Consider the following 25,912-nt stretch of genomic DNA (forward strand, 5'->3'; position numbering starts at 1 on the left):
TTTTTATTTTTGTACATTTTGTAACTTATCATAGAGATTCCTTATTTTTTTGAACAGAGCTCATATATACCAAAGCATCATTTACGACAAAACAACACCAAATAGTGCTGAAACCTCTATAAACTTTCTATTAACAACTATTTAGTGCATTATTCATTTTTATTCTTTAAATAATCAAAATATTCAGGAGCAAATGCTTATTATGGGTATTCATCACATAATTTTGTGCTAATAAGTTTAAGTTCACTTACATTTTTGGTTAATGGATTTTTAAGCTTAAAAAGTTAACTGCACTAAGAAATGATCATACCAAAAATTGTAAGTAATGTCTACTTGTGTATGTAATGACAACATTTGGGTTTACAGCGCTATCTCTCAATATGAAGACGTGCTACACCTGTATTGACAAAAACTGCTCAAAGACTTTGAATTGTACAGCTGATGAGATGAACTGCTTCAGTGGAACAGGTAAATCATTAAAAACTATTTACAATCTGAAATCAGATTTTAATATGAACATGTATGGAGTATGGAGATACTATGGAGTTGTTTTTCTTATTCAAGTCACTTCACTCAATCAACTCTCTCTTATTTCTCTCTCAGACCTATCAACAAATACCCATTACAAAGGATGTGTAAGCAGCTGTGATTTTCCTAAAACACAGTGGCCTAAATATGATAATACTACATGTTGTCCAGAAAACCTGTGTAATGATGCACAGAGCTTGACCCTGAGTTTGGTGGTGCTGCTGCCCACACTTTTTTACACCCTTCTGATCTGAGATCTGTTTTAGTTTAGGGCACTGTGTAAGTTTTTTTTAAGTAGAGTTTATACACTTTTAAAAATTAAGGCACTTCAAATTTTCTTCACAGTAATGCCGTAGGAGAACCATTTGAAGAGTTTGGTTCCAAAACGCAATAAATCCATTTTGACAAATTTTGGTAAAAACGTGTTTTCTATACCAAGAAAGTGACAAGATGAAAACAACTATTTTCTGTTACAAACTTTCACACAGCATCTTTAGGTTATAAAAACATAAAAAATTCAAATCCATAAGTTGATTTTCAAAGATTTATTATAAAAACGGATTATTTTTTCCACAAAATGCAATAAATCCATGACAAGTTTTTATTCAAAATGCTATAAATATATTGAATCAATAGCCTATATAAATGTGCATTCATCTTTGCCATGTTATATTCATTTAGTTGACTAGTTGTACACACTAATTAAAAATATAAACATTAATGTTATTAATCAAAACACTTACTTTGTCATATTAAGATCACTGTCATTGCGGTTACTTGACGTCTTCGCTTAACGTCTTTCACAGCGATCGACTGTAAAATGTTTTTGGTCCTGCTCGATTTTCGTTGACTTTGAGTAAACTAATGTAAAGTTTTTCATAAGATCCTCTGGGGTCAATGTGTTAGCATGAGAAGCTTGCTGTTGAGAGAACAAGCACCCGTCTCCCGAGTGCCTCTCAGGGAAATTGTTAGATGCTGATGGCTTACGTTTCTTTCCCATCACAGAAAACCATCACAGGTTTATCAATGCAATTAAAGTATTATTTTGTTTTGTTTGTTGATCACGTAGTGCAAAGTAGATGAGGAAAACCAGGACTCCGTGGACTACGCGCGTCCGCCATTGTTTGTTTACATTGCGTGAACGGTGGGCTGTAATATCAGAAATGGAGTTATTGCGTTCTGTAAAAAATTGGGAGTGGCGTTTGTCGCATTTTGGGAAAAAAGGGAGAAAAGATGACAGAATAACACGGCGGATATTGGATTTTGCGTAAAATTAAGAATTTACTTTTAACTACTGACCTGATATAATACTGATTTTGGCAGTAACTCATTTTTTTCAAAAATGGCGTTTATTGCGTTTTGGAACCAAACTCTTCATTTCCTCCTCAAAGAACCATTCAGTTAAATGTTTTAAAGAAGAACCATTTCTTTCATACCTTAAACCAAAAAAAACATTTTCACTACAAAGAACCTTTATGGTTCCTTGTGGAATCATTCAGGCAAAAATGGTTCTTCTACTATGGCATTGTGAACCTTTATTTTAAAGAGATATTTTAATGTAAAACTGCTTGAAGCTGTACCATTTCAGGATAATTAAGAGTATATTTCTTTCAAACTTTGTTTTAAAAGTCTTCATTTCTAACTGAATTGTAGTTCTTATAACATTTGATAAGATAATAATAAGATATGATAAGATAACATGTAGTTACTTGTAGATATGTAGGCTATAGTTTTGCTAAAGCAAATAGTTTAAAGGAAATGTTGCAGGTGATCATATTTGAGTAATGTTTTTAAAGATTGCATCAACAAAGAATATTGTGATAATATTATCAGGCACTCAATAAAAAAAAAAACTTATAAAAAGGGGGAGATTAAGAGGGGTCTGGGTGCAGATTTGTCCTCTCAATATGTTGCCTGAAACTGGACATATAAATTAACTGTATCCCAAATTCTGACATACGGGCTGAATGAAGGGGACTGAGAGTGCAGGTGTACAAGCACAGACCCGTTACATTTTTCTCACTTCATTGTGTGCATTTCTCCATATATTAACATTAGTTCACAATAAATTATTAACTTACAGTAACTTACTTCTATTCTTTAATTGTTGCTTAATGTTTACTTCTGGCAAAAACATATTTTATTGTTTAAGTTAGAGGATCTGGTGTGTGACGTCAAATTTAAAAAAAAATATTTTGTAAAGAAAAATATATAAATATTTTAAAATGACTCAAGGGTAGACCTAAATTAGCTGCTTGATAAAATGACACGATACATATCTGATCATATAAGATCCAAAAAATACAAGATAGTTGTGATTTATTTTTGGATAGCTGTATAGTTCCTGCTTAGCTTAGTGGTAGAGCATTGCATTAACAATGCAAAAGGTCATTGGTTCAAATCTAAGGAACACACATGCTGATAAAAATATATAACTTGTAAAAATGCACTGTTTATGTCATTTATTTAAGTCGCTTTGGATTGAAAGTGTCATAATGTAATGTAAATTTGATACTTTTCGTCACAACTTAATTCTTATAACTGTGTTAAAAGCTTTAAGGTTTATAATCACGGGGAAAATAAAAAAGACTAAGATTATAACACTGAAAACATGTGTAGACTGATTTTACCGAAAGTCCGGTCCAGAAGTGCAGCAAGTGCAAAATACACTGAAAAAAATGATTCATTCAATTAACTTGATTTTTTGGGGTGGAAGGTCGCAATCAATTTATTTAAGCTACATTTAAACAAAAGTTTTTGGTGTTGTTTTTTATTTCAATTTTTTTTTAAATGTAGCTTAGATAGATTGGTTGCGACCACTTGCCTTAAGAAAATTTAGGTACATTAAATTAATCTTCTTTTTCAGTGTACAATTACACATTTGTACAAATAACATTACAGATTTCAAATATCCCAGGATAAACAAAAATGATAATTCTGTTTTTTCTACACGATCTTGGAAAATAAATCATTGTTTGAGTCCATTAGGATTGATTCTGAATGATAAGAGAAAAGCCATCACTGTAAAAAAGTTCAGTAGAAATTACAATGTTATGCAGCTGGGTTGCCGGTAATTTACCGTGGATTTGGATTGATGTTGTTAACTGGCAGGAGTTCGTTCAAAGTTGGATGAATTTTAAATATTGACAAGTCTTTGGGCCCTATTTTAACGATCTAAGCGCATTGTCAGCGCAACGTGTAAATGGGCGTGTCCGAATCCACTTTTGCTAATTTAACGACGGGAAAAATGGTTTGTGCGCCGAGCGCATGATCGTAAAGGGTTGATCCTATTGTAATGGGAGTATTTTGGGCGTAACGTGCAGTAAACCAATGAGAGTCTCAGCTCTCATCCCCTTTAAAAGCAAGTTGCGCTGACGCTATGTCTAATCCCTATTTAGATGACGGACTTTGTAAACTGAAAAACTAAGCGGAGGAAGAAGATCCCCAGTTTAAGATTAATGTTAAATAATTGTGTTGTTTTTCACTTGTATTGAAATTGTTATTTTTTTATTAAAACCTTTAAAACCCATTTTAGTTGCCTCAAAATAGCAACGCGCCAACAATGCGCCTGAACACACCTCGTTTTCAGACCAGAACGCCCATGGGCGCAAAAGGGGGCGCAAATGCATTTGTTATTTAAACAATGCGGCGCTAAACGTGAAAATTAGGGTGGAAACTAGCGAAAGGCACTTGCGTCGCGCATTGCGCTGCATTGCGCCGGGTGTAAGATAGAGCCCTTTAATAAAACTATACAATAACAGCTTCATGCAAAGCATTCTGGGAACCAGTGCCGGTCTTTCCTATACGCAAAGTGTAGCTGACGATGAGATGTCAGTAAAAGCATAATATTCATGTGATTTTGTTTTTATTATATACTGCATGTAAGAATTGGGTCATTGTATTTGGATTGTGTAATTTATGTAAATTGATCATGTTTAACTTGTTCTTGTGCCGGAAGACATGTTCACGTGACTTTTCCTTATTTAACCCGGACGCGTTAGCGTTCAGTATGGACTAACAATGATTGCGCATACACGTGAATAAGTTGAACTGAATCCTTCTGCTGGTTATCAGGCGCACACGGTAACGAACTGTTTATGTATTCATTGTATTTTAAGGATTGAGTGTGGTTTTGTTGTGATGTTATTTGTAAAACTGTTGTTGTTTGTTTGTTTGTCTTAGTTTTCACGGTGTTCCAAAAACAAATAAACTTGAATATTGGACATCAGTATGAGACGTGGAGTCAGTGTATTTAAGCAATAGCCAGTGGGAAGTTACAGTGAAAACGTGCCTGAAATGCGGAAAGTTAAGCTGGTGGAAACCGCATACTTTCATCGTACTGAGACCTGCTCTGTTCTGCTCCTGTGACCGAATTCAACGCGCGACTCTGCTGAACTCTTCCCAGGTCTTCGTAACTGCTTTGGTTGTATATCGTTGCGGACTTTATCGTCTGCATTTACTCTTCGGGACTTTCAAGTTCAGCGCGCAGCTTTGCTATATTAGCTGCGGTGGATTCAAGTGTAATTCATCCGACAACGACTAAAGAAAACATTCGGTTCATCTTCCGTCATTATTCACAGGTGTCATCTATTTACAGGTTAGACTGTGTTTACTAACATGCAATTTTAAAAGTCAAAGTTTAAACTCAACGCTCTCATTGCAACTGTTATTTTATTGATGTGAAGATGGTTATATTGTGAATTAATACATTTTCTTTGCCTAATTGTTGGTAAAATTATGTTGACATTCCTTTAGCCTATAATGGTTGAATGTAGAAGTATTGGGTTACCAGTTTTCAATCCACAAGTGCCTTATTATCATTAATTGTCTTATTGCATGCTCATTTAAATGTTAAATCTTTGTGAAATCTAGTCATTTAAATTCTTAAAGTTGTAAAATGTCAGTACAAGGTAAATCAACATCTCAGGGTGGTGAATTAATAGAGCAAAATGATTCAGTAATTATTTTGGAAGGGGCAGCAGCTAACTGTGAGATTGCACCAGAAAATGAAAATGCAGAGGATACTATGAGGGATCGCCATGTATATTGTACTTCATGTACAGTAAAATCTGAAGCAAGACAAAAAAGGTTTAATTCAGTTTTAACGAAGACAAATGATGAAACTAGGAAATCAGTTCGTGAGAAACGCTTGACGCCAAAGATGCAAGAGTTGAAGGAACAGGAATATGGTCAAAAGGAGAGAAAATTTGCATCTGCATATGAAAAGTGGAACTCCGAAACATTTGTTTAAAGTTAAAGCAACAATGCTCAGAGAGTGATCTGTGTAACATGATGGATGTTGTTGAGAAGCAAGAATCTGTATTAAAAGGTTTATATGACAATTTGCGAGTCCATGCGCCACCAAATCAAGAAATTAGGAGGAAAATTGATGCATGCGTAGCTGTGACTGCAGACCTATCAAAATTACTGAAGGTTCGTTTAACTGAAGATGACATTGATTTTGAGCCTGAGGCAGAAAAGGCAATATTACGCATTCTGTTTGATAATAAATATGCTAGGTCCATATTCGGATCTACAGTTTCCAGAGCCACAGTTGGTAGTTATCATTCTAACCCTGTATCAGAATCAGCCAGCATTTCCATTAGAAGGGCAGAGATTGCTGCAGAACTGGCAGCAAGGAAAGCAGAAGCTGAGATGGAAAATGAAATTGAGATACATCGGCAACAACTGAAAAGGCTTGAAAACCGTAGAGACATTGAGGTTATGGAAGCCAAGCTGAAGGTTTATACAGAGGAAGACTCAAAGGCCAAAAGCGTGCAATGTAGTCAAGCATGCAGTGATATAATTGATCCATGTCAATCTTTCAATAATAAATCACATCTGCAAGAGCCAAAGGTTAAAAGTGTGCAAGGTTGTCTAGTACGTAGTGATACGACAAATCCCAGTTTAATTGTCAATACTACGTCAAGTCTGCAAGAGCAAGTCACAAAGAATGAAACATCCTTATTGCAAACACTCCAAGAGTCAATGTCTTTAACACGACTTCCGGTTCCAGAGCCTTCCATATTTTCTGGGGATCCTCTTAAGTTTATTGAATGGAGTACAAGCTTCAAGGCTCTTATAGAGAGACGGTGCTCGGATCCAGCGGATAGACTGTTCTATTTACAAAAATACCTCAGTGGCGATGCAAAATCTGCCCTGGAAGGCAGTTTTTACAGGAAAGACGATCAGGCCTATCAACAAGCATGGGATAAGTTAAACGCAAGATATGGTCACTCCTTTGTGACCCAGCGTGCCTTAAGAGAGAGGCTCAATAGATGGCCGAAAATTGGCGCAAAGGAGTATATTAGGTTAAGAGAATTTAGTGACTTCTTGCAGTCATGTAGTGATGCCATGCCTCATGTTAAAGGCCTCCAGGTGTTGAATGATTGTGAGGAAAATCAAAGGATGTTGGCCAAGCTCCCTGACTGGGTGACGAGTAGATGGAACCGCTTGGTGACAGAGCAACTAGACCAAGCAAAGGACTATCCTGGCTTTAGCGAGTTCGCATCATTCATCTCAAAGGAGGCACGCATAGCATGCAACCCGGTATCATCACTGTATGCTTTAAAGACTTCTGATGAAAGGATGTTAAGAGAAACCAAACAGTCACGGGCAAACACATTTGTCACCAATGTTAAGGCTTCAGATGCAGAATGTGTTACTTCTAACTCAAATGATGCTAATGACTCTGAAGATTCTAGGGAATCTAGAGACTCACAGACAAATGATTCTGTTTTGGTCAAATGTGTGTGTTGTGGAGAAAGCCACTCCATACATAAATGTCAAAAACTGCTAGAAAGATCTGCAGACGAAAGAAAAAAGTTTGTCTTTGATAACAAATTATGCTTTGCATGTTTGAGGAGGGGACATAATTCCAAGGACTGTAGAAACAGAGCTACTTGTGCATTATGTAAGCGACGCCATCCAACTCTTTTGCATGAAGAACGTTCTGTAGTAGACCAGTCATCTTCACAACGAGTCTCGCAAGTTGAAAGGGGAATGACTTCAACATCATGCTATGTGAATGGGGGAGGACGAGGAGGGAGTACCTCTATGATTGTTCCAGTCTGGCTCTCATCACATAATACAGAGTCTGAAACGTTGGTGTATGCCTTATTAGATACACAAAGCAGTCATACCTTTGTTGACCAAGAAATATGTGAAGGTTTGCATGCATTAAAAGAGCCTGTAAAGTTAAGACTTTCCACCATGATGGGAAAGGATGTGGTTGTGACGAGCCAAAGAGTTGAAGGACTAAGAGTTAGAGGATTCTCCTCAAATGACTTTATCTGTTTACCGCCTGTCTACTCAAAAGATTTTATTCCCCTCGAACGTGCACATATCCCCACCTGTGAAACCGCTAGACAATGGACACATCTTGCCGCTATAGCTGATGAAATGCCCATGCTGATGGATTGTGGTGTTGGGCTCTTAATTGGTTATGATTGCTCCAGAGCCCTGGCGCCTAGGCAGGTCATCACTGGTGGCGATTACGAGCCTTATGCCATCAAAACGGACCTAGGCTGGAGTATTGTAGGAAGTACATCTCAGTGTTTGAATTCTAAGGATGTAACGGGTCTGTGCCACCGGGTGTCAGTAAGAGAACTCCCTTCTATAGCACCATCTGCTGCCATTAAAGCGCTTGAATTGGACTTTGCAGATACTCGAACAGGTGAAAAGAGCATATCTCAAGAGGACATTCAGTTCCTGGAGATTTTAAAGAGAGATATGCATCAAAATGATCGTGGTCATCTAGAAATGCCTCTCCCTTTTAAAGTAAGACCCTACCTCCCAGACAATAAGAAACTTGCACAAGTCCGGCTAAAGCACCTCAAAAGAAAATTTGATAAAGATCTTAAATTCCAACATGACTATGTGAAGTTCATGGAAGGTGTTTTTAAAGATGGCGACGCAGAAAAGGCAGAGTTGCAACCAGAGGCAGGACATGTGTGGTATATTCCACACCAAGGGGTTTACCACCCGAAGAAACCAGGAAAGATCAGGGTAGTCTTTGATTGCTCTGCTAGATATGAAGGTACAGCCTTGAATGACCATCTGTTGACTGGGCCAGATCTTACCAATGGATTGACTGGGGTACTCTGCAGATTTCGCAAACATCCGATTGCTATCATGTGTGATATTGAAAAGATGTTCCACAGATTTCATGTAGTCAAAGAAGATCGAGACTATCTGCGTTTTATGTGGTGGGAAAATGGAGACACGGGCACAGAACCTATAGAATATCGTATGAAGGTACATCTTTTTGGTGCGGCCTCATCTCCAGGCTGTGCCAATTACGCCATGAAGCATCTTGCCAGTTTGAATGAAGATGAGTTCTCCTTGGCTGCCAAATTCATCAGAAATTATTTTTATGTGGATGATGGGTTAATAAGTGTGGACTCTGTTGATGTTGCGATTAACCTGATAAAAGAAGCTCAAGCTGTGTGTGCTAAGGGAAAGCTACGTCTTCATAAATTTATTTCAAACAACAGAGAGGTGCTGGAGTCCATCTGTGTGTCAGACCGTGCTGCTGAAATGAGCAATGTTGATCTGAATCATGACAACCTTCCCATGCAAAGTGTCTTAGGAGTGCGGTGGAATGTAGAGCATGACTCCTTCTCCTTTAGAGTCTCGCTAAGTGAGAAGCCATTTACCCGACGTGGTATTCTCTCAATTGTGGCTTCTATTTATGACCCATTGGGATTTCTGGCCCCATTTGTCCTATTGGGAAAGAAAGTTTTGCAAGAAATGTGCCAAAAGGGAATCAGTTGGGATGAACCACTACCCAGCGAGTTGAGACCAAGGTGGGAGGGTTGGCTGAATGATTTATTAAATCTTGAACAAATACAGATTCCAAGATGTCTCATGCCTCAAAACTTTGGAAAAATTTTGCAAGTAGAACTGCATCATTTTTCTGACGCCAGCAGTTATGGGTATGGCCAGTGTTCATACATCAGATTGGTGAGTGAAGATAAGATCCACTGTGCCTTGATCATGGGGAAGGCGAGAGTCGCACCCACAAAGGTTGTCACTATACCAAGGCTGGAGCTAACTGCAGCTGTGCTCTCTGCTGCTGTGAGCAATATGTTGCATGAAGAATTGGAGATGAAAGTTGACAGGGAATACTTTTGGACAGATTCGCAGGTAGTCCTTGGCTACATTAACAATGAAGCCAGAAGATTTCATGTCTTTGTCGCTAACCGTGTCCAGAGAATTCAGGAATTTACAGATCCAAGACAGTGGTATTACGTCAATACCGAGGAGAATCCTGCTGATCATGCTTCAAGGGGCCTGAAGGTGGAGGAGCTTATAAATTCGACTTGGCTTACAGGGCCCCACTTCCTTTGGGAGAGAGAAGTGGTGGCCAACCAAGGAACATTAGAACTATTGGTGGGAGACCCGGAGGTCAAGGTGGTCTATACATTAAGAACTGAGGTTATGATACAGGAGGATTTCCAAAAACAACTGTTACGGTTCTCAAAATGGTCCACACTTGTGAATGTAATTGCCCGAATTCAACGACTATCAAAGAGAATTAAGACATCAGAGCCTCTCAGTGTGGAGGAAAGAAGGAAGGCTGCACACACACTGATCCAGCTTTCACAGAATCATGCTTTCAAGGAAGAATTGGATATGTTGAGCCACAAATCTGGAAAGCTGCCTCGTAATCACCAACTGCACCAGCTCAACCCTTTCCTGCAAAATGGGATATTGAGAGTGGGAGGGCGACTGAGGAAAGCATCTGCTCCTCTTGAATTGAGACACCCTGCAATCCTTCCAAGAGATGGTGTTGTCACTCAACTAATTCTTGCACACCATCATGAAATGGTTCAACATCAAGGAAGAGGCCAGACCCTTAATGAATTAAGAGTTAATGGTTATTGGATAATTGGTGGCAGCAAAGCAGTAGCCCAGTATATTCGGCAGTGCGTCCCTTGTAGGAGAGCTCGTGCACCACTAGAAGAGCAACGAATGGCAGATCTCCCAATTGACCGTACCAATCCATCTCCGCCATTTACCTACTGTGGCATGGATTGTTTTGGCCCTTTCTATACCAAGCAAGGTCGCAAAGTGTATAAACGATATGGTCTCCTCTTCACATGTCTCTGTTCCAGAGCCGTGCACATTGAGATGTTGGAAGATATGACAACAGATACCTTCATCAATGCACTGAGGTGTTTTATAGCCATCCGTGGAGCAGTCAGACACATTAGATCAGACCAAGGATCCAACTTTGTGGGAGCAAAAAACGAATTGGAGAAAGCTATGAAAGATGTCAGTAATGAGAGAGTGGCTGCATATTTGGCAACTAAGCAGTGTGATTTCCATTTCAATGCACCTGGTTCAAGTCATGCCGGGGGCATTTGGGAGCGTCAGATTAGAACAGTGAGAAGTGTCATGAGTTCAGTTCTGGCCCAGTGTGCTGAGAGACTAAATGATGTCTCTTTGCGCACATTTTTCTATGAAGCTATGTCCATAATCAATAACCGTCCTCTCACTGTAGATACCATCAGTGATCCCAAAAGCTTGGAACCACTAACCCCTAACCACTTACTCACCATGAAGTCCTCTGTTCCCCTACCCCCACCAGGTGTATTTGTTAAGGAGGATCTCTACACAAGGAAACGATGGAGGCAAGTGCAATATTTGTGTGAACAGTTTTGGAGTAGATGGAAGAAAGAATATCTCTCTACTATCTCTCTCAGGCAACGATGGCATACTCCAAAACGGAACATCCAGGTGGGTGATATTGTGATTGTAAAAGATGAAGTCCCTCGAAATGAGTGGAAGTTGGCTAGAGTTCTTGAAGCCCGTAAGGATGATGACGGACTGGTACGAAAGGCCACAATACAGATTGGGGACCGAATGTTAGGAAAAAGGGGTGAGCGTCTCACTAAGCCCTTAAACATTGAGCGCCCTATTCAAAAGCTAGTGGTTCTTGTGCCTAAAGATTAAGATCCTTTTCACAGACTGAGATGGTGATTTATTTTACATGCATGCCTTAGTGGTACACACATGTTAGTTGTTAATAATCATTTTATTGGTATTTGCACACGTGTAGTGATGTATCATGTCAATTTTAACAAAGGAATATAGTGATCATGAATTACTGAATTAGTGACCCTTATCTTGTACTGTGAGCTCCTTTGCCTGGAAATTACCATTGATATGTACTTGTGTTATGTGTTTAATGAATCATCAAGGTAATTTGGTGGGAGTGTAGCTGACGATGAGATGTCAGTAAAAGCATAATATTTATGTGATTTTGTTTTTATTATATACTGCATGTAAGAATTGGGTCATTGTATTTGGATTGTGTAATTTATGTAAATTGATCATGTTTAACTTGTTCTTGTGCCGGAAGACATGTTCACGTGACTTTTCCTTATTTAACCCGGACGCGTTAGCGTTCAGTATGGACTAACAATGATTGCGCATACACGTGAATAAGTTGAACTGAATCCTTCTGCTGGTTATCAGGCGCACACGGTAACGAACTGTTTATGTATTCATTGTATTTTAAGGATTGAGTGTGGTTTTGTTGTGATGTTATTTGTAAAACTGTTGTTGTTTGTTTGTTTGTCTTAGTTTTCACGGTGTTCCAAAAACAAATAAACTTGAATATTGGACATCAGTATGAGACGTGGAGTCAGTGTATTTCAGCAATAGCCAGTGGGAAGTTACACAAAGTACGCAATTTGCATAGGGCCCCGCACCACTAGAGGGCCCCCTTGATCTCAGAATTATTTAAAACCATTATATCAAAGAAAAATTATTATTATGTTTAATGAAAACAAGACGCTATAATTTAAATAATTTGCAAACTTCCGAATTTATGCGGGTTTTTAAAAATACTTAATGATTTCTTAAATCACTGATATGTACTCGGACAACATGCAGGCAGTTTCTCAATCCGAAGGCTGCAGCCTTCAGAGGTCACATTTGTAGGCTGCATATGCGTCATAAAAACGTATTTTAGAATATTAACAATTATAATGTTGACTATTATTCTTAGTTAATGGTTAATTGTTATATTATGCTTATGACTTGCAAATTAAATGCTTATTTAACTTAAATAAATTAGGCTTGATGACGTATGCAGCGCGCATATGCAACATGATCCGGAGGTTGCAGCCTTCAAATTTAGAAACGGCCGCGTTCATGACGCAGAAGAGTGATTTGGTAACGATGCGCATATTATATGCCCACCATTGATTTAAAACAAAGGCAAAGCTATCCGTCTGGAGCAGAAAAAAGGGGAAAAACGTGAAGCAAGGGAACAAGATAAAGGATTTGCGCGAGCAGATTAAGTCAATGTAAAGACACACGCGTCCTAGCATGGGGCGATTCAAATGACGCGAATTGGGTGACGCAATTGCCGCGAAAACACGCGCTTTCCCCTTTGAACTTCAAGAACGCGCTCTCGCGCAGGATAATTTGACATCATGAGAGAGAGAGAGAGAGAGAGAGAGAGAGAGAGAGAGAGAGAGAGAGAGAGAGAGAGAGAGAGAGAGAGAGAGGTAAGAATGGTGCCCACGTCGAGAAAACTTATTAGAAGACTTTAAATTTGTAAAGGATTAAAGTATATGTCACTCGCTTAATTACAGTATGTTAACTAGATAACACTGGATATAACTCATTGTATAGTTTAATAAAATAATGTATTTTGATTACACAAATCAACCTAACTATATGATTGTAGCTGCTGACCAGCAGGGAATCTCTATGGCTAATTTATAAGACATGTTGCTGATACAGTACTGTGTGTTGTACCTTATCTTGTTAATTGAGTCTTTTTGGGCATCTTATGCCTAGAATTATTTAAGGAGATTGATTCTTTTAACTTCCTTTAAAGTTTGATCAATTGTGCATAATGACATGTGCAACAAATGGATATAGAGTGTCAAACTCATAGATTTGCAATATTTAAAATCAGACACTATTTTTAAAATATTTGGGGTCAACGTCTGTGACAGCTTTAAAGGGACACTTCACCCATTTGCATTAAGCTTTGTATAGTTAGAACCCCAGTCATGTTTTTGAATGGTCGTGCATCATTTCCTCAGTTGCCGCTGAGTCAGGAGAAATACAGATTTCAGTGTTGCACTTCCTTCTTTCAATGATGTAAAAATCATCATTTTGCATCATTGAAAGAAGGAAGTGCAATGTCTTTGTTGAGGGAGTAAGACTACAAACACCCCTTTTCTCTGTAAAATAGGAACCAAATTCTAAAAGTATGTTACATTTCGACTACAAATATAACACTTTCAATAAAGATTAATGTTTCAATGGGTGAAATGCTCTTTTAAAGCTGAAACTTATCAAATCCTATCAGAGGTCCAGAATATCATTGAAACACACCAGTGGCTTTGCTGTCATCAGTATTAAACATGTTACCCCTCGAAGTAACTAACAGCAACATTGACTGGGTTTTACCCAGATAGCACATGTACGTCTGTAAGATGTCTGGTAAAGATCTGGAGATCTGGAATACATCTGGTGTGTAAAAACATCTTATAAAGGAAAAGAGCTGCTTTACATACATTCTAAATCAAAAACGTCTTGCAGACATCTTCAATATGTCTGTCTATATGACATCTTTAAGGAGACGTCTCACAGACGTATTGCAGATGAGAAAACAATCTAAATAAGACATCTTGCAGATGTAAACGCAGACATCAAATAGACGTCTCCGAGATGTATGTGTGCTATCAGGGTCTGAATGCACTGACAGAGGGCCCCTCACAAAGCGTTGCTTAGGGCCCCCCAGCATCTAGGACCGGCACTGCTGGGAACCAGAAATCATCATCAAACTTTTTCTGTTTTTTGCTTCAGATTTTGTTTCCCAGAATGTTTTGCTTGATGCTGTTTTTTTAGTTTTACTCTGTAAAGACACATACTTGTAAATGTTTAATGTTCATTTAACTTTGAACAAAATGTTGCCATAAATTACATAAATTTAAATCTACGGTAAGTTACCGGCAACCCAGCTGCAATTTCTATGGATTTTTTTACAGCTCCTTTAGAAAATGTTAACAAGAATTTCGATAATACTCCTTTTGAGCAAACCTTGATAGCTGTGGTGTTAGTTTAATACCAAATTCCTGTAAATTTAGATTTTTAAACTTTCAGGAAACAAGCATACTTATAAAATATATGCATTAAACATATAGAACATTGCTTATTGTATAAAAGTGTTTGCCGTTCAAATGAATCATGCGAGTCTCATATGCTGTCTTACAAATGACAAATAATTTTTAATGACAGCATTTTTCAAACAAATGACAGTCTGTAAATGATGTATTTTAAAAATGGATTTTATGCAAAACAAGAGTATGTCCTCCATCCCCAATTTCCTCAAACTCTTCTGTATTATTGTTCTGACTTGTTTTTATGTTTTGGAACACAAAAACTTGTTATAAGTATCACAAATAATGATGTATAAATTAAAATAATGAAAAAATTAAAAATTAACATTTAAATTGCCTAATTGAACCCATCAGACAGATATTATTATCTTTACCCATCTGATTTGCACAAATATGCATGGTTTAGAAATAACCTTTGTTATTATAATATTATTCATTCTAATTGTTTCTATTTAAGATTCACCCCACCAAAAACATGTAGAAAAAATACTGTTTTTCATTATCTTAATTTTTATGATCTAAAAATGATCCAAAGGTCTAAAATTATTCATGGGCAACTGTGCCAAAATATTTTTGTTCTTTAAAGTTTTTGAAATGCATGACATGAGCTGAATAATACAAATGAGCATCCAATTAGAGCCCAGAATAGATGGGAACTGTTCAATACTGTTTAAAAAGCATCTCAGGGTGAAACCTGAAGAAACTGCTTAATATAATGACAGCAGAACATTTCAGCAAATTTTAGGCAATGGAGATGTTTAAATTCAACATCATTTGAATTATTTTAATTTCTCTGTAGTCACACCAAAATTGCAAGTTATTTTTATACAGATTTTATGAGTTTATTATTAGTCTGAAATGTTGAAGAATATTGATAAAAAACAAGATTAATCCATTTTGTTGAATTGAGAAAGCCTTGTCTAAAATAATGCTAAATAGTATAAGTTTAAAGAAGCCTATACTTGTATAAATGGATGGATTGATGGGCAATTTTTAAACAGTTAGTAATGAAAGAAAGAAAGAAAGAAAGATTATACATTATAAATACAGCTAAATAATGGACTAATAGAAGGACCAGTAACAAATAGTATAACAAGTTAAAAGAAGCTTATACTTGAATAAATGGATGGATGGACAATTTAATCTTGTCTTCAAACATTGCTGCATATGTAATGTAAACCACACCTTTTTATTCAGGTATGTAATTATTTTCCACATCAGTTGCTTTTCATTCATCTGGATCAGCTATGACACTGTACTCTATTTTGCTTCAAAGGTAAAGTGTGTGATTCATTTAATTGCTTTAATTGATTTCAACTAAGTTCATGGTTCTTGATTATTTAAAGCTTTGTTAAAACATTAGTATTTCATCAGTGTATTGTGAATGAGTTTTAAGAGAAATGTTTTGGGACTCAGAATGCTCATAATGCTCAAAAACTTTGGATTGCATTACTTCCATTAAATGAACATAATATGACCAAACATTATATGGTTTTAAAGTTTATCTTCAATGGGTGTTAAGAACTGGAGATAAACAAGTAATTTTTTTACAGTGTAAAGGAAAGTGCATTATATTGCTCCTGGATCACAGTATGTAAAGTTTTTTTATAATATTGAAATACATATATGCAGATGTCATCTATACTCACCTTTGACATTGGCTCTGCTCTTTGCCTTGGCCGCAAAAGCTGAGCCGAAGCCTGCCTCCTTGACGCTGGGCCTGGTATCATTTTGTATGGGCTAATTTGTTCATTAAACTTTCCTGATGAAGTAACATGCATTTCTGTAGCTTCAGATTAATTTTCACTATTTAGTTTTTTAAAAGATGAGATGCATCATAATTTAATAAACATTATTAAGCTTTCAGAAAACATGCATACACATAAAATATGCATTAGACATATTGAACATTGCTTATTATATAAAAGTGTTGCCATGTAAATTAGTCGTGCAAGTCTATGCTGTCCCACTGAATAACAAACAAGGGACAAATATTTTCTTACCGCAGCATTTTTCAAACAAATGACAGTCTGTGAAGAACCTATTTTGAAAAAAACATCCTGCATTTTATGCAAAACGAGTAGATGTCCCCATCCCCTAAACATATTTCCTGAAACCATTCTGTTCTGTTTGCAATGTTACTAATATTACAACAATAATGATTAAATAACTGATAAAACCCAGCAGACAGATAATATCACATCTTTACCCCTCTGATTTCACAAATATATACATGCTTTAGAAATAACTGTTATTATAACATTATTCATATGACATTGTTTCAGTCCTCAGTTTTAAATTATTCTTATGGGCAACTGTGCCAAAATATTTGTTTCTTTTATTAAAAAAAGTTTTTGAAATGCATGATATGGGCTAAATAATAAAAACGAGCATCCAATAAGAGTCCAGAATAGATGTGAAATATTGTTTCAAAAACATCTCAGAGTGAAACCTGAAGAAACCTCTTAATATAATGACAGGAGAACATTTCTGCAAATTTTAGGCAAAGGAGACCAACTTTAAAGATGTTTAAATTCTCTTTAGTCACACCGAAGTTACATTTCAGTTATTCCACAGTTGTAATGAGTTTATTATTATTCTGAAAGAATATTATAAGAATATTAATAAAAAAAAAACAATGAAATAAACTTTGTGTATGTTGGCTTGAGAAAGCCTAGTCTAAAATAGTACTAAATAGTATAACAAGTTTAAAGAAGCTTGAACTTGGATAAATGGATGGACGTATAGACAGTTTTTAACAGCGAGAAAAAGAATGTAGGATAGAGTGATAGATGGTATTGTGTGACAGAAAGAATGAAAGAAAGAACAAAAAAATGCTGGATTGTTTTTAAAAGTTGGGTCATTTTAACCCAGCAGTGTGTTCTGTCCAATAGTGACCCATACAGGGTTAAAACAACCCAGCATTTTTAGAGTGAAATAAATAAATATATTCATATGCATTATAATATAAATACAGCTAAATAAATGATACCAACTTTAGATATGATGTAATCATGTAAAGGTCTTTAACTAAAGGTCCCCAAACATTACTGTATATGTAATGTAAACCACACCCTTTTATTCGGGTATATAATGATCCTCTTCATCAATTGCTCTTAATTCATCTGGATCAGCTATGGCACTGCACATCTCTCTGATTTTTATCACTCTATTCTGCTTCAAAGGTACAGTATGTGATGCTGGATTTATTTCATTGTTTGTATTGATTTTAACTAAGTTCATGGTTCTTGTTTATTTAAAGCTTTGTTAAAAAGTTTTTTTATTAAGGGTTTTAAGATGAGAGTTAGTAATTTTTTGCTCTGTTCATCTGTACAGCTACATTACTGGGGTCTACAAATGCAACCAAGTGTTACACCTGTAATGTCACAGACACAGATTGCTCAAAGACTGTGGTTTGTAGCGGTGATGAGAAGCAATGTTTCAGTGCAAAAGGTGATTCATTAAAAACCTATTTACACTCTTACTGTAAATCAGATTTTACAATGCATGAATAGTTGCTTTTTCTTACTGCATGATTTTAAACTCTCAACCAACTCTGTCTCTCCTTCTAGCTCTTTTTGATCTCTCAGTTAAAATCAAAGGCTGTACAATCAATTGTAATGTATCAGACATACTTGGCTTTGATGCTGCAACATCAATGACTGACTTAAAATGTTGCTCCAAAGACCTGTGTAATGATGCTCAGAGTCTGACCCAGAGTTTGATGCTGCTGCTGGCTCCACTTCTTTACATCCTTCTGATCTGAGATCTGTTCCATTTTAGGGGGTTGTGCAAGAGTTTTATTATTTAATCCAAGTGCTCTTTTTGTTGATGTAAATCAGTTTAAAGCTGGACCATTTCAGGATAATTTAGTGTAATTCTTTCTTCCAAACTTTGTTTTAAAGACCTTCCTTTGCATAATTAAGTTTTTAAATCTAAAAGAGTTATATAAATGCATCACATTAATATTACATGTATTTGTAGATATGCAACACTAGTGGACAAGAGTTGGCTTGTAGAGAGCAAAACTAGAAAGAGAAATGTTAAAGTCGACCATATCTTTAGTAGGCCTATATCTTTGGATAAAGTGTTGTGTTTTGTGTTTTTAACTGTTAAGATAACAACAGGATTTATGTTGTGATACTATATTTTGTGAGGGGTCTGGCTATCGATTTGCATTCTTAATATGTTGCCAGAAACTGGAAAATGAAAACTAACAACAAACCAAACTGACATTAGCCCTGATTAAAAGTGCAGGTAACTTGAGAGTGCCGAACCGTAACCAGACCCTGGAGATGCCTGTTAGTTTTTCTAAACTCATTTTACAATTTCTTTAAACTTAATTTAGTTTATAATAAATATATAACATGTTAACTTTCACTGTGTTTTCTGCATTTTATCCACTGAAAATGTTTATTATATCATGTATAGAAGATAGTTGAGTGATACCAGCTCTTAAAAGAACCATTTTTTTCATATCTTTTTATAGTCCAAAGAATATTTCATTCTTTAATAGTATTTATTTACCATGGGTGTGAAATGTTCTTTATTGAACCATACATTCAAAAATGGTTGCTTAAATCGTGAAACATCCTTATTTTTAAGAGTGATGGATCGAATGAAGTACCAAGATGCACAACATGTTAATCAGGCTGCCCATACCTTACACCAAATACAAAGGGTATAATAAATTATAATAAGTATCCTGTTCATGCTAAGACACTAAACGTGTTCAAACAGCTTTTAAGACTTTGGATTTTCTAGTGAATATTTAACAATGTTACCATCTCATGTGATTTACACAAACAAGTTGTATTTTATTCAGAACTTCAACACTACAGCATACATGCCTTGGAAATATCTAAAGACACTTCCGTAACTCAGTAGCCTTAATGAGTCAATTTTGAGGGAACAGGCATGCTAATAAAATGTATAACTTGAATGTCGCTTTGGATAAAAGCATCTTCAAAATGCATGTAAATTGTTTACATTGTTAAATTTTATAATGAAGTAAAAATTTCTCAACTGCATGTAGCCACATCCTCAGCCACAGTCAGATATTAATCTAATAAGTAAAGGACAGAATAACTGATTTAGTTTCTGCATGTTACTTCCCCTATGTATTATTCAGTTTCATAATATGTTTAAATTGGTTGAATGTCCTAGTAAGACCAAATGAGTCTTGCAAACACTTCTACAACAGTTTAATAAATTCCTTTTTAAAATCTCATTTGTTCTTTTACTCTTTTTTCCCTTTATTTCCTAAAATTATTTTAGCTTGCGTAACTGGACACTTGACGCAGCATCACGTAAGTTATATTCATGAGATTTTCTTCCCTATCATTGATGTCGTCTCTGATTGGCTATAATGGTAGAGGGCGTGGCTTGTTGGAGTCAGTCAGTGCCGCTTATCTCAAACGAAGCAAGCGCTCATCCAATAACTCGACAGTTTCTTAAGTTTTTCCAAAGTTTCTTTTTAATTTATCTTGTTCGTGGAAGATAAAAACAATATATTGTGGAGATTTTGAAATGTCATCTGTTTTATTATGGTTTTCTTGTGGATGTGTATGCTGAACGAGATGCAGTGATTGATATCTGTACAGTCAGAGATCAATAAATCACGGGTTTACTATCATTAAAACAGGTAAGTGACTTTTCATAGTTTCATAGTTGCCTCATATAAGTTAGTTTTTAAACTAATAATTATTTCCTTTATTCCATTATTTAATTATAGATCTATCACTTATAATTATTAGGCATATACATTATATTTACAGTGAACATAAGCTATGTTCACTACTAAATAATTAATTTCATGACCAGATAGCATAAAAAGTTTTAAACATAAGTTAAATTCATCATCCAGCATCCTTTTAAAAAGAAACCAATAAAACTCTTATTAAGATATCTGCAAGATTTGCGTTTGGGGTTTATGTTTTGTACAATTAAAAGACCAATAAAATTAATGAAAATGAAGAGAGGCTGGTAGATAGCACATAGTGAAGCAATCTTGCACCTCATATTTAGGGAGTATGTGAGTCAGTCAGCAAACATGCATCTAACCAGTTTCATTATGAATATAACATAGCAAAGTATGTATTTAGCAAGATCCTCATATATTTATTTTACACATCTAAGTTCCTGTATTACATTATTGTTTTTATTACTTCATATTTGTAATTTTTGTAGTTTTTTCAATAGCAAATGTTTACTTACCCTGAATGAATAGATGTCTTGCTAGAATGGAAAGTCACTAAAATGCTTTAATATATTACATGTGCTCATCAGTTTATTGTATGCTCATGTTCTTGCTAGTTATAAACACTTCTTTAGTTCAAATAGGACCAGTGTTTAAATATAAACCCCACTTTCTTTAACGTGTTGTGCGTATAGCTTATAGAACTAGGTAACATTTTGTATGGACTTACTTGTTCTTCAAAATATCCTGATGAAGTGTACATGTATTTCTGTGGCTTCAGATTAAGTTTCACTTACTTTTTAAAGAGATGAGATGCATCATAATGTAATAAGACATTTTTAAGCTTTCAGGACACATGCACTCTAAAAAATATTGCTTGGACTCAGTTTGCATCATTTTTCGAGTAAAGACAACTACTTTTATAATTAAGTTCAACCAACAAACTAGATATTGAGTTGGATGTACTTATAGAAAATTGTGTTAAAACAAGTTAAATACTCATAAAATTAAGTTGTTCTAACTTGTTTTTTCCCACATTATTTTAAATTTGATTCTAACAACACTTGTCCGGATGCAGAAGACAACCTCTTAACATTTTAGCAAAATCCCTTCACTGTAAAAAATACTTTGCTGCCTTAAAATTTTTTGTTAAATCAACTCAGATTTACAAGTCATGTCAACAGAGATGAGTTGTCACAACTTATACAATTGTATAAGTTATAACAACTCATCTGTAGTTAAAACAACTAATCTCTAGTCAAGATAAATAATAGTAAGTTGAAATGACTTGTAAATCTGAGTTGATTCAATAAAAAAATTTAAGGCAGCAAAGTATTTTTTACAGTGTTCCGATTGAAGCAGCATGTAAGATAAATTAATGCAGTGAGTCTGTTCTTAACTTGAGCAAACACTGTAAAAAATAATTGACTTAAAAAATATAGTGCATCATTTATCATCCACTTTTTTAAGTAAGTTTCACATGAAATTTTAAGCAATTACCTAAGTTGCTTAAAATTCCATGTGAAACTTACTTAAAAAAATGGATGCAAAAATGATGCACTATATTTTTAAAACTACACTGTGTAGTTTTTTTAGTTAATTCTTGTCAAAACCCCATGTGTTCTTTCAAAAATATGTGCTTATTCATGTGTAATTACTTTCACCTACTAATCAAAGTATTCTTGTAAGTGTAGAATCTGCTATACGGGCGAGTCGCTTGAATGGCTGAATCCATATTGTGCCTCCATCTTTGAAATACATCCGCTGACGAGGGACATTCCTGGAAATTCAAGCTTCGACTTTCGCACTTTCAGACCACTCATGCTGGCCGCTTCTCAATCTGAAGCCTTGAAGCCTCCCGAGGTTGCATGTGTATGCGGCATACGTCATCAATACTTAAGTCTTATTTCAGATTAATAACAATTATAAAGCTGACAATTATTCTTAGTTAATCGTAAATTAATTGTAATATGCTTATGACTTGCGAATGTAATGCTCAGTTAACTTAAATAAATCAGGCTTGATAAATTATGCAGCCTGCATATGCGACCTTCGTAGACTGAAAACTTTCGGATTTAGAAACAGCCGCACACGTGAGGAACTCGTGATCTAATGCTTTGGTTTGAGGTAGATTTGAAAGCCTGTTGAAAACCTATTCTCGAGGACATTAAAACGAGTCGCCAAGGAAGTGAAAAAGAGATTTAATACAACAACGCAACAGGAAAAACAACAAGACCAAAGTCAACATTGGAGGAGTTTTCCAAGATGCAAACAACTCATGAGGCTCAGAAGACGCCGAAGTTGCCTGCTTTCTATCTTCTCTACAGGTAATTCAGCATATTCGTTCAAATTTAAACAGTCTATGGTGTAAATTCAAAGTGTTATAGTTGCTTTGCTAACTATAGCATCGTTGCGCATAACACTACTGGATACTTTTCCTTGCGTTGATGAAAAAGGAGTGTGTAAGCTATGTTTTTTGTATGTGATTTAAAGTGGACATATCATGAAAATCTGACTTTTTCCATGTTTAACATAAATCTGTGTGCTATGACGGATCACAGGCAAAGGACACTGTAAATTGTAGTTATTTTTCATTCCTTTGATTTGTACCATACTTTCCAGACTATAACACGCACCGGAGTATAAGCCGCATAATTCAAAATGCGTCATTAAGACGAAATAACATGTCACAGTGGACTATGCGTCGCGTTTATTTAGAAAATTATTTCACAAAATCCAAGCCAAAGACCAGACATTTAATCTGGAAAGGCAAGTTATTCAAATAAACAATAGCAGACAGAACAGCAGGCTAAATAGATGTCTGTACGTTAAATTAATATTATCAGTTATTTAAACAATAAACCATTCAGAACTTACCTGGAAGGTTGAATAGGCTAAATTAACCTAACAAGCCAACTAAGTTTGCATACTCGTCATTCCACATTACTGAATCCATTGAACTACATAAGAAGCACCATATGGCAGACTCTTGCGGCTGCAGACTGTAATGTTGTCTCTTGCCTCATAAATGTCAGACTTTTTCAGTGAATGCTGTAATCTTTAGCACAACAACAACCTCTTAAAAATCAACAACATAACAGAAACTTTTTTTAACGGACAGTAACTAGGATTTTAAGTGTTTTATTAATCAAAATAAATATGTCCTCATTGGTGTCAAATGACCTCTGTCATTGATCTAACTTTTCTTTGTAAGCTTAGAATTTCTTCTCTTTACTTACATTGAACGGGTAAGTCCAAGGACGCTTCCATACCTCAGGGATTTTTTCTCCCTCAGGAAAACCCTCACATAGGGAGATTCATGCAACCGGGCACAGAACATTAAACATTTCAAAGTGTTTTCATCTTGATTAAAAATTCATACAAATAACAACATATTTCTTAATTTACTTTCACTATCAAGTCCCCTGCAAAGCATGTTGGGAACCTGAAACTTGAACTTCAGCTAAATGCATTGAGTTACTACAACTTAAATAATGTTTTAAACAAACTAACACAAATAATTAAATTAAAGTTACAATGTAATTATTAAAATTAGTATGTCTGCACAACTCAATAAAAAAGGTTTGCAACTTAAAATGTTTCAATAAATCAATTAAGAATTTTTAACTTGCGCCAATGCATTAAATTAAGTAATGACAACAGATCCCCTGAATTATTATGTATGCATTATACATACTTAACACTGCTTATTATGTAAAAGTGTTTGCCATGTAAATGAATCATGCAAGTCTCACATGCTATCTCATTAAATAACAAATGAGGGTAATTTTCTCACCACAGCATTTTCCTAACAAATGACAGTCTTTGAAGAATATATTTTGGAAAGTCATCCTGCAATTATGCAAAACAAGATTATATGTCCTCCATCCTCTAAACCTATTCCTCAAACCCTTTTGTTGCAATGTTACATCTTGCTTTTATTTTTGGAGACACAAATATTTGTTATAATGATCAGAAAGAACAAAAGAAAGAACAAAATATTGCAAATACATTATAATAAATAAAGCTTTAGATTTTTATGTAATTATGTAAAGATCTTTAGCTAAAGGCCCTTAATTATTACTGTATATGTAATGTAAACCACACCCTTTTATTCGGGTATATAATGATCGTCTACATCAGTTGCTCTTAATTCATCTGGATCAGCTATGGCACTGTACATCTCTCTGATTTTTATCACTCTATTCTGCTTCAAAGGTACAGTATGTGATGCTGGATTTATTTCATTGTTTGTATTGATTTTAAAGTTCATGGTTCTTTAAAGCTTTGTTAAAACTTTTTTATTAAGGGTATTAAGATGAAAGTTAATAATTTCGGGCTCTGTTCATATAGCTACATTACAGGGGTCTACAAATGCAACCAAGTGTTACACCTGTGGTATCTCAGACACAAACTGCTCAAAGACTGTGGTTTGTAACGGTGATGAGAAGCAATGTTTCAGCGCAAAAGGTGATTCATAAAAAAACTATTTACAATCTTAAATCAGATTTTACAATGCATGAATAGTTGCTTTTTCTTACTGTATGATTTTAAACTCTCAACCAACTCTCTCTCTTTCTATGTCTCTTAGTTGTAGTTAAATTCAAAGGCTGTATAAGCACCTGTAATATATCGAACATACCTGGCTCTTCTACTGTAACATCAATGACTGACTTAAAATGTTGCTCCGAAGACCTGTGTAATGATGCCCAGAGTTCGACCCAGAGTTTGGTGTTGCTGCTGCTGCTGGCTCCACTTCTTTACATTCTTCTGATTTGAGATCTGGGGGTTTTAGGAGGTTGTGCAAGAGTTTTATTATTTAATCCAATTTAATGTAAACCAGTTTAAAGCTGAACCATTTGAGGATAATTTAGTGTAATTCTTTCTTCCAAACTTTGTTTTAAAGACCTTCCTTTGCATAATCAAGTGTACAATTTTAAATCTAAAAGAGTTATATAAATGCATCACATTAATATTACATGTATTTGTAGATATGCAACACTAGTGGACAAGAGTTGGCTTGCAGAGAGCAAAACTAGAAAGAGAAATGTTAAAGTCGACCAAAGTGTTGTGTTTTGTGTTTTTAACTGTTAAGATAACAACGGGATATATGCCTTGATACTATATTTTGTGAGGGGTCTGGCTACCGATTTGCATTCTAAATATTGCCAGAAACTGGAAAATGAAAACTAACAACAAACCAAACCCTAACATTAATTAGCCCTGAAGGTAACTTGAGAGTGCCGATCCGTAACCAGACCCTGCAGATGCCAGTTAGTTTTTCTAAACTCATTTTACAATTTCTTCAAAGTAAATTTAGTTTACAATAAATGAATAAATAACATGTTAACTTTCACTGTGTTTTCTGCATTTTATCCACTGAAAATATTTATTATATCATGTTTTTTTCCACTCCATAGATGTATCGTGATACAATAGACTAAATATTTTTAGTTCCTCAAACAACAATTAAGTCAAAGGCTCTTAAAAAAACAAATTTTCAATACATTTTCAACCCTATCTCACGGCGAAT

General features: G+C 35.4%; 1 protein-coding gene across 1 annotated transcript; it reads left to right on the forward strand.

Moving 5' to 3' along the window:
- The first annotated feature begins 4,387 nt into the window (after positions 1-4,387).
- LOC141369492 (uncharacterized) lies at positions 4,388-12,213 on the forward strand. Its single transcript, XM_073876200.1, has 2 exons — positions 4,388-4,611; positions 4,711-12,213. The coding sequence occupies exon 2, from the start codon at positions 5,818-5,820 to the stop codon at positions 11,485-11,487; it is 5,670 nt and encodes a 1,889-aa protein (XP_073732301.1). The 5' UTR covers positions 4,388-4,611; positions 4,711-5,817; the 3' UTR covers positions 11,488-12,213.
- Positions 12,214-25,912: the final 13,699 nt, after the last annotated feature.

Source organism: Misgurnus anguillicaudatus, chromosome 14 (genome assembly GCF_027580225.2).
Source record: "Misgurnus anguillicaudatus chromosome 14, ASM2758022v2, whole genome shotgun sequence".
Taxonomy (NCBI): Eukaryota; Metazoa; Chordata; class Actinopteri; order Cypriniformes; family Cobitidae; genus Misgurnus; species Misgurnus anguillicaudatus.